At 39.2% G+C, this 15,835-nt stretch overlaps 1 protein-coding gene across 4 annotated transcripts in view; it reads right to left on the reverse strand.

Moving 5' to 3' along the window:
* Nucleotides 1-11,692: 11,692 nt before the first annotated feature.
* TRAK2 (trafficking kinesin protein 2) overlaps nt 11,693-15,835 on the reverse strand; it is a 74,507-nt gene continuing 70,364 nt past the window's right edge. For all 4 annotated transcript variants that reach the window (NM_001428160.1, XM_016950291.4, XM_016950293.4 and 1 more), the window contains one exon: nt 11,693-15,711. In NM_001428160.1, coding sequence (NP_001415089.1) covers nt 15,036-15,711 — 676 coding nt within the window. In that variant the 3' untranslated portion in view covers nt 11,693-15,035. The remainder of the gene's footprint in view (nt 15,712-15,835) is intronic.

Genomic DNA, 15,835 nt, shown 5'->3' on the forward strand with positions numbered 1-15,835 from the left:
CTCCAAATTAAGCTTCATAAGCAAAGGAGAAAGAAAATATTTTCTAGATAAGCAAGAGCTAAGGGAATATGTTACCACCAGATCAGCTGTACAAAAGATTCTTAAAGGAGTTCAAAACACGGAAACGATAGAATGATATCTGCTATCACAGAAACACACTTTTAAGAACATAGCCCACAGATCCTATAAAGCAACCACACCACAGAAATTGCAAAACAACCAGCTAACAATCTCATGATAGAATCAAAACCTTGCATATCAATATTAACCTTGAATGTAAATGGTCTAAACACCTCACTTAAAAGGCACAGGGTGGCAAGTTGGATAAAAAAACAAAAGCCATCCATTTGCTACCTTCGACTGACCACTGTCACACATTAATGACATCCATAGGCTCAAAGTAAAGGGTTGGAAAAAGATTTACCATGCAAACGGAAAACAAAAAATGGGTAGGGGTTGCTATTCATATATCAGATAAAACACACTTTTAACTAACAACAGTAAAAAAAAAAAAGGACAAAGAAGGGCATTACATAACGACAAAGAGTTAATTCAACAAGAAGACTTAACTACCCTAAATATATATACAGCCAACAATAGAGCAACCAGATTCATAAAACAGGTACTTCTAGACCTACAAAAAGACTTAGCCACACAATAGTAGTGGGGGACTTCAACACCACATTGACAGCGTTAGAGAGATCACTGAGGCAGAAAACAACAAAGAAATTCTGGACTTAACTTCAACACTTGATCAATTGGGCCTAATAGACATCTACAGAATATTCCACCCATCAACCACAGAATATACATTCCTCTCATCTGCACACAGAACAGACTCCAAGATTGACCACATGCTTGGTCATAAAGTAAGTTTTAAGAAATTAAAAAAAAATCAAAATCATAGCAACCATACTCTCAGACCACAGTGGAATAAAAATAGAAATCAGTATCAAGAAGATTGCTCAAAACCACATAAGTACATGGAAAATAAACAACTTGCTCCTGAATCACTTTTGGGTAAACAATGGAATTAAGGTAGAAATAAAAAAATTCTTTGAAATTAATGAAAACAGAAACAATATATCAAAATCTCTGGGATACAGCAAAAGCAATATTTAAGAGGAAAGTTTATAGCAGTAAACACCTACCTCAAAAAGTTAGAAAGATCTTAAATTAATGATCTAACATCACACATAGAGGAAACAGGAAAAGAACAAACTAATCCCAAAGCCAGCAAAAAAAAGAAATAAGTCAGAGCAGCACTGAATGAAATTGAGACCCCAAAATCCATACAAAGAATCAATGAAACCAAAAGTTGGTTCTTTGAAAAAAATAAACAAGACTGATAGACTGCTAGCTAAATTAACAAAGAAAAGAAGATCCAAGTAAGCCTAGTCAGAAAGGACAGAGGTGACATTATAACTGAGAGAAATACAAAAGATCCTCAGAGATTATTATGAACACCTCTATGCACAAAAACTAGAAACCTAGAGGAAATGGATAAATTCCCGGAAACATACAACTTCCCAAGATTAAATCAAGAAGAAATCGAAAGCCTGAATAGACTAACATTAAGTTCCAAATCAGTAATAAAAAACTTAACCACCAAAAAAAGGCCCAGACCAGAAGAATTCACAGCCAAATTCTACCAGATATACAAAGAAGAGTTGATACCAATTCTACTGAAACTATTCAAAAAAACTGAGAAGGAAGGACTTCTCCCTAACTCATTGTATGAAGCCAGTTTTGGTATCATTCTAATCCCAAAACTGGGCAAAGACACAATGAAAAAAGAAAACTAAAGGCCAGTAATCCCTACGAACATAGACACAAAAATCCTGAACAAAATACTAATAAACTGAATCCAACAGCACATCAAAAAACTAATTCACCATAATCAAGTTGGCTTCATTCTTGGAATGCAAGGTTGGTTAAACATATGCAAATCAACAGATGTGATTCACCATATAAACAGAATTGAATTAAAAACAAAAATCAGGCTGGGTAGGGTGGCTCATGCCTGTAATCCCAGCACTTTGGGAAGCTGAGGCAGGTGAATCACCTGAGGTTGGGAGTTTGAAACCAGCTTGGGCAACATGGTGAAAACCCGTCTCTACTAAAATTACAAAAATTAGCTGGGCGTGGTGGCACACACCTGTAATCCCAGCTACTCAGGAGGCTGAGGCAGGAAAATCGTTTGAACTCTAGAGGTGGAGGTTGCAGTGAACCGAGATTGCACCACTGCACTCCAGCCTGGGTGATAGTGTGAGACTCAGTCTCAAAAAAAAAAAAAAATCATATGATCATCTCAGTAGATGCAGAAAAGGCTTTTGATAAAATCCAACATCCCTTCCTGATAAAATGTCTCAAGACACTAGGCATCACAGGAAATTATCTCAAAATAATGAGAGCCATCTATGACAAATCCACAATCAACATCATAGTGAACAGGCAAATATAGGAAGCATTTCCATTGAGAACAGCAACAAGACAAAGATGCCCATTTTTACCACTCCTATTCAAAACTGTACTGGAAGATTTTGCCAGAGCAATCAGGCAAGAGAAAGAAACAAAAGGCATCCAAATAGGAAAATAAGCTAAACCATTTCTCTTTGCTGATGATATGATTGTATACCTAGAAAACTGTAGACTCTGTCAAAAGGCTCCTGGAACTGATAAACGACTTCAGTAAGTTTCAGGATACAAAAATCAGTAGCATTTCTATACAGCAATAACATTCAAGCTGAGAGCAGAATCAAGAACACAATTCCACTTACAACAGCCACACAAACATACACACAATACCTAGGAATATGTCTAATCAGGGAGGTGAAAGACAGCTACAAGAAGAACTGTAAAACACTGCTGAAATAAATCACAGATGACACAAATGGAAAAATATTTTATGATAATGGATAGGAATACTCAATATCATTACAATGGCCATACTGCCCCAATGTACAGAGTGAAAACTATTCTTATCAAACTACCAATATCATTTTTCACAGAACTAGAAAAAAAGCATTCTAAAATTCATATGGAACCAAAAAGGAGCCTAAATAGCCAAAGCAATCCTAAGCAAAAAGAGAAAAGCTGGAGGCATCTCATTACCTGACTTCAAACTACACTACAAAGCTACAGTAACCAAAACAGCATTGTATTGGTACAAAAACATAGGTCAGTGAAACAGAATACCGAATCCAGAAATAAAGCCACACACCTACAGCCATTTGATCTCTGACAAAGTCAACAAAAATAAGCAGTGGGAAAAGGACTCCCTATTCAATAAATGGTGTTGGGACAGCTGGCCAGCCATATGCAGAAGAATGAAACTGGACCCTTACCTTTCACCATATATAAAAATCAAAGATGGATTAATGATTTAAATATAAGACCTCAAACTGTAAGAATCCTAGAAGAAACCTAGGAAACATTATTTTGGACATGGGCCTTGGGAAAGAATTTATGACTAAGCCCTCGATAGTAAACAGACAACCTATATAATGTGAGAAAATTATTTGCAAACTATGCATCTGACAAAGGTCTAATATCCAGGATCTGTAAGGAACTTAAACAACTGAATGGGCAAAAACTTAATAAACCCATTTAAAAATGGTCAAAACACATGAACAAACACTTCTCAAAAGAAAACATACAAGTGGACAACAAACACGAAAAAATGCTCAACATCACTAATCGTAAGAGAAATGCAAATCAAAACCACTGTGAATATAACATCTCACACCAGTCAGAATGGCTATCATCAAAAAGTCAAAAAATAAGATATGTGGAAGCCCTGGGCAAGATGGCTGAATAGGAACAGCTCCGGTCTACAGCTCCCAGTGAGATCAATGCAGAAGGTGGGTGATTTCTGCATTTCCAACTGAGGTACCTGGTTCATCTCATTGGGACTGGTTGAACAGTGGGCACAGGCCAACGAGGGTGAGCTGAAGCAGGGTAGGGCGTTGCCTCACCCGGGAAGCCCAAGGGGTTGGGAACTCCCTCTCCTAGCCAAGGGAAGCCATTAGGGACTGTACCATGCACTCCAGCCCAGATACCGTGCTTTTCCCACACTCTTCACAACCCACAGATCAGGAGATTCCCTCTGTGCCTATGCCACCAGGGCCCTGGGTTTCCAGCACAAAACTGGGTGGCCATTTGGGCAGACATCAAGCTAGCTGCAGGAGTTTTTTTTTTTCTTCAATACCCCAGTGGCACCTGGAACACCAGTGAGACAGAACAACTCACTCCTCTGGAAAGCGGGCTGAAGCCAGGGAGCCAAGTGGTCTGGCTTGGCGGGTCCCACCCCCAAAGAGCCCTGCAAGCTGAGATCTACAGGCTTGAAATTCTTGCTGCCAGCACAGCAGTCTGAGATCGACCGGGGATGGTCGAGCTTGGTGCGGGGGAGAGGTATCCGCCATTGCTGAGGCTTTGGTAGGCGGTTTTACCCTCACAGTGTAAACAAAGCTGCTGGGAAGTTTGAACTGGGTGGAGCCCACCACAGCTCAGCAAGGCCGCTGCAGCCAGACCGCCTCTCTAGAATCCCTCCTTTCTGGGCAGCGCATCTCTGAAAAAAAGGCAGCAGCCCGTCAGGGACTTGCAGATAAAATCCCCACCTTCCTGGGACAGAGCACCTGGGGGAAGGGTCGGTTAGGGGCGCAGCTTCAGCAGACATAAATGTCCCTGCCTGGCAGCTCTGAAGAGAGCAGCGGATCTTCCAGTACAGCGTTCCAACTCTGATAAGGGACAGACTGCCTCCTCAAGTGGGTCCCTGACCCCCGTGTATCCTGACTGGGAGACACCTCCCAGTAGGGGCCGACCATGCATCTATTACCTCACACAGGAGAACTCTGGCTGGCACCTGGCAGGTGCCCCTTTTGGGCAAAGCTTCCAGAGGAAGGAACAGGCAGCAATCTTTGCTGTTCTGCAGCCTCTGCTGATGATACCCAGGCAAACAGGGTCTGGAGTGGACCTCCAACAAACTCCAGTAGACCTGAAGCAGAGGGGTCTGACTGACTGTTATAAGGAAAACTAACAAACAGAAAGGAATAGTATCAACATCAACAAAAAGGATGTCCACTCAGAGACGTCCTCCGAAGGTCACCGACTTCAAAGATCAAAGGTAGATAAATCCACGAAGATGGGGAGAAACCAGTGCAAAAAGGCTGAAAACTCCAAAAACCAGAATGCCTATTCTCCTACAAAGGATCACAACTTCTTGCTAGCAAGGGAAAAAAACTGGACGGAGAGTGAGTTTGATGAATTGACAGAAGTAGGCTTCAGAAGGTGGGTAATAACAAACTCCTCCGAGCTAAAGGAGCATGTTCTAACCCAATGCAAGGAAGCTAAGAACCTTGAAAAAAGGTTAGATGAATTGCTTATTAGAATAACCAGTTCAGAGAAGAACATAAATGACCTGATGGAGGTGAAAAACACAGCACAAGAACTTCAAGAAGCATACACAGGTATCAATAGCTGAATCAATCAAGCAGAAGAAAGGATATCAGAGATTGAAGATCAACTCAATGAAATAAAGTGAGAAGACAAGATTACAGAAAAAGAGGGAAAAGAAACGAACAAAGCCTCCGAGAAATATGGGACTATGTGAAAAGACCAAATCTACATTTGATTGGGTACCTGAAAGTGACAGGGAGAATGGAACCAAGTTGGAAACACTCTTCAGCATATTATCCAGGAGAACTTCCCCAACCTAGCAAGGCAGGCCAACATTCAAATTCAGGAAATACAGAGAACACCACAAAGATACTCCTCGAGAAGAGCAACCCCAAGACACATAATCGTCAGATTCACCAAGGTTGAAATGAAGGAAAAAATGTTAAGGGCAGCCAGAGAGAAAGTTTGGGTTACCCACAAAGGGAAGCCCATCAGACTAACAGTGGATCTCTCAGCAGAAACCCTACAAGACAGAAGAGAGGGGGGGCCAATATTCAACATTCTTAAAGAAAAGAATTTTCAACCCAGAAATTCATATTCAGCCAAACTAAGCTTCATTAGCGAAGGAGAAATAAAATCCTTTACAGACAAGCAAATGCTGAGAGATTTTGTCACCACCAAGCCTGCCTTACAAGAACTCCTGAAGGAAATACTAAACATGGAAAGGAAAAACCACTACCAGCCTCTGCAAAAACATACCAAACTGTAAAGGCCATCGTCACTATGAAGAAATTGCATCAACTAATAGGCAAAATAACCAGCTAGCACCATAATAGCAGGATCAAATTGACACATAACAATATTAACTTTAAATGTAAATGGGCTGAATGCCCCAATTAAAAGACACAGACTGGCAAATTGCATAAAGAGTCAAGACCCATCGGTGTGCTGTATTCAGGAGACCCAGCTCACATGCAAAGACACACATAGGCTCAAAATAAAGGGACAGAGGAATATTTACCAAGCAAACGGAAAGCAAAAAAAAAAAAAAAAAAAAAAAGCAGGGGTTGCAATCCTAGTCTTTGATAAAACAGACTTTAAATCAACAAAGATCAAAAGAGACAAAGAAGGGAATTACATAATGGTAAAAGGATCAATGCAACAAGAAGAGCTAACTATCCTAAATATATATGCACCCAATACAGGAGCAGCCAAATTCATAAAGCAAGTCTTAGAGACCTACAAAAAGACTTAGACTCCCACAGAATAATAGTGGGAGACTTTAACACCCCACTGTCAATATTAGACAGATCAATGAAACAGAAAATTAACAAGGATATCCAGGACTTGAACTCAGCTCTGCAACAAGCAGACCTAATAGACATCTACAGAACTTTCCACCCCAAATCAACAGAATATATATTCTTCTCAGCACCACATCGCACTTATTCTAAAATTGACCACATAATTGGAAGTAAAACAGTCCTCAGCAAATGCAAAAGAAAGGAAACTATAACAGTGTCCCAGACCACAGTGCAATCAAATTAGAACTCAGGAATAAGAAACTCACTAAAAACGGCACAACTACATGGAAACTGAACAACTTGCTCCTGAATGACTACTGGGTAAATAACAAAATTAAGACAGAAATAAAGATGTTCTTTGAAACCAGTGACACAAAGACACAGCATACCACAATCTCTGGGACACATTTAAAGTAGCGTGTAGAGGGAAATTTATAGCACTAAATGCCCACAAGAGAAAGTAGGAAAGATCTAAAATCAAGACCCTAAATCACAATTAAAGGAACTAGAGAAGCAAGAGCAAACACATTCAAAAGCTAGCAGAAGACAAGAAATTACTAAGATCAGAGCAGAACTGAAGGAGACAGAGACACAAAAAACCCTTCAAAAAATCAATGAATCCAGGAGCTGGTTTTTTGAAAAGATCAACAAAATTAATAGACCGCTAGCAAGACTAATAAAGAAGAAAAGAGAGAAGAATCAAATAGATGTAATAAAAAATGATAAAGGGGATATCACCACTGATCCCACAGAAATACAAACTACCATCAGAGAATACTATAAACACCTCTATGAAAATAAATTAGAAAATCTAGAAGAAATGGACAAATTCCTGGACACATACACCCTCCCAAGACTAAACCAGGAAGAAGTCAAATCCCTGAATAGACTGATAAGAGGTTCTGAAATTGAGGCAGCAATTAATAGCCTACCAACCAAAAAAACACCCAGGACCAGATGGATTCACAGCCAAAATCTACCAGAGGTACAAAGAGGAGCTGGTACCATTCCTTCTGAAACTATTCCAAACAATAGAGGGAATCCTCCCTAACTCATTTTATGAGGCCAGCATCATCCTGATACCAAAACCTGGCTAAGACACAACAAAAAAAGAAAATTTCAGGCCAATATCCCTGATGAACATTGACGCTAAAATCCTCAATAAAATACTGGCAAACAGAATCCAGCACCACATCAAAAAGCTTATCCTCCATGATCAAGCGGCTTCATCCCTGGGATGCAAGGCTGGTTCAACATTCATAAATCAATAAACGTAATCCATCACATAAACAGAACCAATGACAAAAACCACATGATTATCTCAATGGATGCAGAAAAGGCCATCAACAAAATTCAACAGCCCTTCATGTTAAAAACTCTCAATAAACTAGGTATTGATAGAACATTTCTCAAAATAATAAGAGCTATTTATGACAAACCCACAGCCAATATCACACTGAATGGGCAAAAACTAGAAGCATTCCCTTTGAAAACTGGCACAAGACAAGGATGCCCTTTCCCACCACTCCTATTCAACATAGTATTGGAAGTTCTGGCCAGAGCAATCAGGCAAGAGAAAGAAATAAAGGGTATTCAATTAGGAAAAGAGGAAGTCAAACTGTCTTTGTTCGCAGGTGACATGATTGTATATTTAGAAAACCCCATCGTCTCAGCCCCAAATCTCCTTTAAGCTGATAAGCAACTTCAGCAAAGTCTCAGGATACAAAATTAATGTGCAAAAATACAAGCATTCCTATACACCAATAACAGACAAACAGAGAGCCAAATCATGAGTGAACTCCCATTCACAATTGCTACAAAGAGAATAAAATACCTAGGAATCCAACTTACAAGGGATGTGAGGACCTCTTCAGGGAGAACTGCAAACCACTGCTCAAGGAAATGAGAGGACACAAACAAGTGGAAAAACATTCCATGCTCATGGATAGGAAGAATCAATACCGTGAAAATGGCCGTACTGCCCAGAGTAATTTATAGATTTGATGCTATCCCCATCAAGCTACCATTGACTTTCTTCACAGAATTGGAAAAAACTACTTTAAATTTCATAAGGAACCAAAAAAGAGCCTGCATAGCCAAGACAATCCTAAGCAAAAAGAACAAAGCTGGAGGCATCACGCTACCTGACTTCAAACTATACTACAAGACTACAGTAACCAAAACAGCATGGTACTGGTACCAAAACAAATATATAGACCAAGGGAACAGAACAGAGCCCTCAGAAATAACACCACACATCTACAGCCATCTGATCTTTGACAAACCTGACAAAAACAAGCAATGGGGAAAGGATTCCCTATTTAATAAAATGGTGCTGGGAAAACTGGCTAGCCATATGCAGAAAGCTGAAACTGTATCCCTTCCTTACACCTCATACAAAAATTAACTCAAGATGGATTAAAGACTTAAACATAAGCCCTAAAACCATAAAAACCCTACAAGAAAACCTAGGCAATACCATTTAGAACATAGGCATGGGCAAAGACTTCATGACTAAAACACCAAAAGCAATGGCAGCAAAAGTCAAAATAGACAAATGGGATCTAATTAAACTAAAGAGCTTCTGCACAGCCAAAGAAACTACCATCAGAGAGAACAGGCAACCTAGAGAATGAGAGAAAATTTTTGCAATCTATCCATCTGACAAAGGGCTAATATCCAGACTCTACAAAGAACTTAAAAAAATTTACAACAAAAAAACAACCCCATCAAAAAGTGGGCAAAGGATATGAACAGACACTTCTCAAAAGAAGGCATTTATGCAGCCAACAAACATATGAAAAAAAACCTCATCACTGGTCATTAGAGAAAATGGAAATCAAAACCACAATGAGATACCATCTCACTCCAGTTAGAATGGCAATGATTAAAAAGTCAGGAAACAACAGATGCTGGAGAGAATGTGGAGAAATAGAAATGCTTTTACACTGTTGGTGGGAGTATAAATTAGTTCAACCACTGTGGAAGACAGTGTGGCAATTCCTCAAGAATCTAGAACTAGAAATATCATTTGACCCAGCAATCCCATTATTGGATATATACCCAAAGGATTATAAATCATTCTACTATAAAGACACATGCACACATGTGTTTATTGCAGCACTGTTCACAATAGCAAAGACTTGGAACCAACCCAAATGCCCATCAATGATAGACTGGATAAAGAAAATGTGGCACATATACACCATGGAATACTATGCAGCCATAAAAAGGATGAGTTCGTTTCCTTTGCAGGGACATGGATGCAGCTAGAAACCATCATTCTCAGCAAACTAACACAAGAACAGAAAACCAAACACTGCATGTTTTCACTTATAAGTGGAGTTGATCAATGAGAATGCATGGACACAGCGAGGGGACCATCACACACCGTGGCCTGTTGGGGGGTGGGGGGTGCCTAGGGGAGGGATAGCATTAGGAGAAATACCTAACGTAGATGACGGGTTGATGGGTGCAGCAAACCACCATGGCATGTGTATACCTATGCAACAAACCTGCATGTTTTGCCATGTACCGCAGAACTTAAAGTATAATAATAGTAATAATAATATGTGCCAGATGCAGTGGCTCATGTCTGTAATCCCAGCACTTTCAGAGGCCAAGGCGGGAGAATCGCTTGAGTTCAGGAATTTGAGACCAGCCTGGGCAGCATGGTGAGTCCCTATCTCTGCAAAAAATACAAAAATTAACTGGACGTTGTGGAACATGCCTGCACTTCCAGCTACTTGGGAAGTTGAGGTGGGAGGATCGATTGAGCACAGGAGGTTGAGGTTGCAGTGAGCCATGATTGCACGACTGCACTCAAGCCTGGGTGACAGAGCAAGACTCTGTCTCATAATGAACAAATAAACAAAAAAACAGATACTAGCGAGGCTGTGGAGAAAAGGGAATGCTCGTACACCGTTGGTGGGAATGTAAATTAGCTCAGCCACTTTGGAAGGCAGTTTGGAGATTTCTCAAAGAAATTAAATCAGAACTACCATTCAACCCAGTAATTCCACTATTGGGTATACATCCAAAAGAAAATAAATCATTCTACAAAAAGATACACGCATTCATGTTCATCGCAGCATTATTCACAATAGCAAAGACATGGAACCAACCTAAGTGTCCATCAGTGGTGGACTGGATAAGGAAAATGTTGTATATATACACCATGGAATAGTATGCAGCCATAAAAAACCGTGAAATCATGTCCTTCATGGCAACATGCGTGTAGCTAGAGGCCATTATCCTAAGCAAATTAACACAGAAACAGAAAACCAAATACTGCATGTTCTCACTTACAAGTGGGAGGTAAACACTGGCTACTCAAGGACATAAAGATGGCAACAATAGAAACTGGGGGCTATTATAGCAGGGATGGAGGGGGGAAAGGGTTGAAAAACTATGTATTGGATGCTATACTCTGTATCTGGGTAACAGGATCTATCATACTCTAAGCCTCAGCCTCATGGAACATATCCAGGTAACAACCCTGCACATATATCCCAGAATCTAAAATAAAAATGGAAATTATAAAAAAAAAAGAAATTAAATTGTGAAGAAGACAAAGTATCAAAAGACCTTTTCTGTTAGAGTCTAACAATGTTCAAATTTAGCTTCTTGGAAATAACTTTTAAATAGCTAAGAGCGTCAACAGAAAACTGTGGACTACAGGAAAAGAACTGCTTCATATTTCCCGAATCTTCTCAAACTTGGTATCTGCATATCAATGACTTTAGATTTTATTATTATGTTGCTGTTACTTTTGCTAAGGAAGTATTATGGTATACATAGATACTGTCTATGCTATTTTAAAAAATATCTAGGAAAATACATTAAGATCTGTTTATTATTACTATTAGTGGTTTCTTGTGTATGTATTGGTTTGACAAGTAGAGGTTGTTTTCTAACCAAAAACATAACAGAAAAGATTTAGTACAGGATTACCTGTGCAAACAGCTGGGACAAAGACACAGGGAGACAAATGAAAATTCAAGCTACTCATGTTTATTAACTGATCTACATTTGACAAAACAAAGATAGGGGCACAAAGAGCTGTTTGACAAAGTCAAATCCCAGGTATCGAACAATAGTATTCCCCTGGCTGCCCTAGAGGGCACTTGTGCCCACTCTGAGGGGGATGTCCTCTGCCATGCGACCGCTCAGTTATCACACTGCACTGCTGTTGGGTTGCATGTGGAGTACAGGTCTGCATGCATCTGACATCAGAGAAGTGGCCCACTAAACACTAAGAGCCCTAGTCCTAGATGTCACAAGTTGATGTTAGTAACCACCAAGTACTAATTCTGTACTAAAATGGTCAGAAAAGATAACAAGCTTTGAGTACTGTGTAAAATTATACCCTTTATAGGGAATAGGCTCTTGTAAGCTGCCTTTTAACTTATTTCCTCCCTTGCCAAAGTCTATTCATTTATGTCAAATCAAGAACATATAGCACAACATTTTCTAAAAAAGCACTTTAACAATGGTCATTAACTTCTCCCTAAGGACTCATGCCTAAGGTTATTTACATAAGATTTGGGATCTTCATAATTTAGGAGAACTTTTAATTCTGAGCTCGGGAAGATATTTCTCCTACTAGGCAATAGGACACTCAGAAATACCTGAGGTATAATCACTGAAAACCTTCTTAAAGGCAAAAAAAAAAAAAAAAAAAAAAAAAAATTGAGGTTTCCTATACTGGCATGAAAGTACACATACAATTTTTATCATAGAAAAGACTAAAATGTGAATAGTGACAAAACATAACAGATAAATTGGGAGGAATCAGCTATTAGGCTCCAATTCTTCTTACTACATTTTGCAGACAATTCTAGTATTATAGAGATTATCAGGATATACCAAAAATGATTTTAGGTAGAAACTTCAAAAAACAGCAAAACCCAGTTTTAAGACAGGATTCCTTTCTAGAGACATTACACAACAGTATACACTTAAGGTGTTTCTGGTGGAACATCAATATCAATGTACTTACAAAAAATCTAAGCCTGGTTCTTTTTGATCAGATGTGCTTATTTGGCTGCTAATACACCCCCACCACCCTGCCTCCAAAGTGATCATTTAGTCATTAATTATAAAAAAGTATATAAATTATACTCAATACAGAGCACGGCAAGATCTAGTTCAATTTATAGCTTTATGTAATACACATAAATCGGACAACTTAACATTGTACTACTCTCTGGCCCTACAGTTTCCTACTTCCTGATGTCTCCTGGAAACTGTAACTGTCCAGGCAACAGAAACATTAATTACTTTCTTAGGGAACAAATAAAAAATTTTAAGAATTGGCTAAAGTAAGCACCCCAGAGTCACTTTATGAAATACAAATTCAAATGGTATTTTTTAAAAGTGAATTGGAATATGTGGGAAATTTAAACAGCAGGGATTCTTCTATTTAATGCCTGCCCCATTCACGGACACTTATACTCACATATAAACCTGCTGGAATCCTTTCTGAATCTGTACACTCTATTGACCTCAGCACAACTGAGTGAAGGGGAACGAAAGGGAGAGACCATCTTCACCCTTTGTTTTTGTGGAATTTATTTAGAAAAATTTTATTGAGAGATTCTAAAAAGTATAAGAAACTAACACATTTTTACCACTGCATTCATGTTGGCTTTTTTGAGCACATAGCTCTAAGTGGGGGGATGGCGGGGATGCCTCAAAAGGGGAGAGGAAGGACTCTCCTTGGCCTGGGAATAGGTGTGCCTATGGGAACCATAGGAGCAAGAGTCAAGAGTTCTTCAGAAAACTGCCTTTAAGTCAGGACAAAGGAACAAAACATTTGCAAAATAAGCACCAAAAAGATCAAGTAATTTACTTGCCATTTTCATAAACAAAATAATTAGTCCCCTCTCTCATCTTTTCTCTATCATGTCTTTTGTATAAAGACATTTCTTTCTGAACTGCGTGCTGTCTAGACAAAGCCACGTCATCTGATAAGAAGCAGACTTTGCTCAGCAACGCTGAGAAAAAACAGATCTATTTCTTTCCATTTCTTAGCCTGTGTCAACTGCTGAATGCTGAAATCTAACCCCAGAGCCTCACTTTGCCATTTCATACAGTTTGAATAAAAAAAAAGAACCTTAGAGAAAAAGAAAAACTCCCCCATTAAAAAGTTTATTCTCTAATTCTATAAATATCAAGAAGGCAGATGTGTTTTATTTTATTTTACATTAGGAAGAAAAAACCACAATTTCAAAGCAAGCACCTGGGTTTTACTTCAGTTTACAATAATTTAATGTGCCTGAGAATTTTTGTGCAAATACATGTCATCTTTCATTAAAAATATGCATAGCGCACTTTGGAAAAAGTTGGTTTAGTTGTCACCAACTTTTCTTACAAAAAAAGTTTACATATATAAATATACAACATTCCCTAATTCCTATTGATTGCACTTCTGGCTTAACCCCTTCCAGCCTCCAAGGAATTTTTAAAAACATGCAATTATGTTTCTATTCCTTGGCTACTGTACTTATTCAGACAAAATACTCTAAAAACAAGTTTTCTTGGTTCCAATTTACTCACATTTTGCTTCTTAAAAGTAAATCCCTCCCACCCTCTACCCAGTTGTTTTTTTTTTTTTGGAGGTTGTATAAAAATACAAATTTAAAAAATGAACTTTTATTAATCATAAATACAAAATAATTGAGTGGTATTTGGGCTCCCAGGGGCTCAAAGGCCTGAAAACAGAAAGGAAAATAGGAGTCTCCACCTGTGATTCAATGAAAAAGATGAAACTCCTAATTTTGCTAATGCTGTGAGCATACCATTTGATGGATACATAATTTAATCAGATATTAACAGGGGAAACATATAAGCCATCTCACTATTGTCTCAGTAATAGACTGAGCTTACCCCACCAACCCTTCAGAACGGCTTTCTATAAGCAATAAAACCGCTCCTTTTCTCTTCCCATCCTTCTAACCTGGGTTCTCTCTGCTTTATGCTTACCAGAAGTAAATGTGCCAGCAAGTTCAGTATCTCTGTATGTTTTAGTATTACTGAATTTATTTGTATTCACTTTTTATGTTCAAGACAAGAAAACTCAACGAAGGAGTATATTAAACCTTTCTTTTCTCCCTCTGAACACTCATGGCCCATTCATTTATACTTTCAATTTGCCCGACTTCCTCCATTAGGGCTCATCCCAATTTTATTTCCATTCCTCCATTCCCCCTTTCACATTCACAACCCTTGTGCAACATTCCTTTTCTCTCAAGTCAGACCAGACCACATGTTTCAGTGCATATCTATCCTTCATGTGCTAACTTGTATAAGAGGTCAGTTAACTGCTGAACCTCAGTCCTCCTTCAGGACACCCATTTTGGGTGAGGATGTGCAAACTGGGGCAGCAAAGCTACCCATTATGACTGGAAGACTCTGATTCCTCCTTAGTCCACCTAATAAACTGCTACCTGAATTTAAATAAACAGCAGAATCTGGTTTTTGAGGACCAATTTCTGCCTCCTGGCATTTTCCATTCTCTTGGGCACCAGGGTTCTTGACCACTCTGGCTATCCCCAGTCTCTTCAGCCTGTCCACTAAGTTCATCTTCAACTGGCCAACATCAGGAGGGTTCCGGGAGGGTCTCAAGCCATACATCTCCTGGAGGAATGTCTCAGCTGGTCGAGAGGCCAAAAAATTTTCAGAGAGATGCACTCGAGGCTCAAAGGGTAAAGGAGAAGGGCAAGGTGAGTGAGATGGTGAATTTGGTGGTGTGGAAGGGATAGCCAGGGATTTAGGGAGAGGCTGGAGGGGGTTCTCTGAAATTGGGCTGTGGTACACTTTGGCAGAGATGCCTCGCTCTTGTAGACGTTTGGCCAAGCTCATGGTGCTACTGAAGGTTGTAGTGGAATCTCGTCGGTTGGTGATGGACTCACCAATGCTGAGTATATAGGACAAGGCAGGAGAATTCACAGCCGTGTTGGATGAACTGCTACCGCTACTTCCACAGGATAATGAAGGGAACCCAGAGCTTAAAAAAAAAAAAAAGTGGGAGACAATGTTTAAGAATAAAAAGCAAGCTCCAAGCTGGCATTTAAAGAAATTATAGTAGTTATCCTTGGTAAATATAAAGTAACAGGCAACAAACACATCCG

The sequence above is a fragment of the Pan troglodytes genome, chromosome 13 (genome assembly GCF_028858775.2).
Source record: "Pan troglodytes isolate AG18354 chromosome 13, NHGRI_mPanTro3-v2.0_pri, whole genome shotgun sequence".
NCBI classification, from domain to species: domain Eukaryota; kingdom Metazoa; phylum Chordata; class Mammalia; order Primates; family Hominidae; genus Pan; species Pan troglodytes.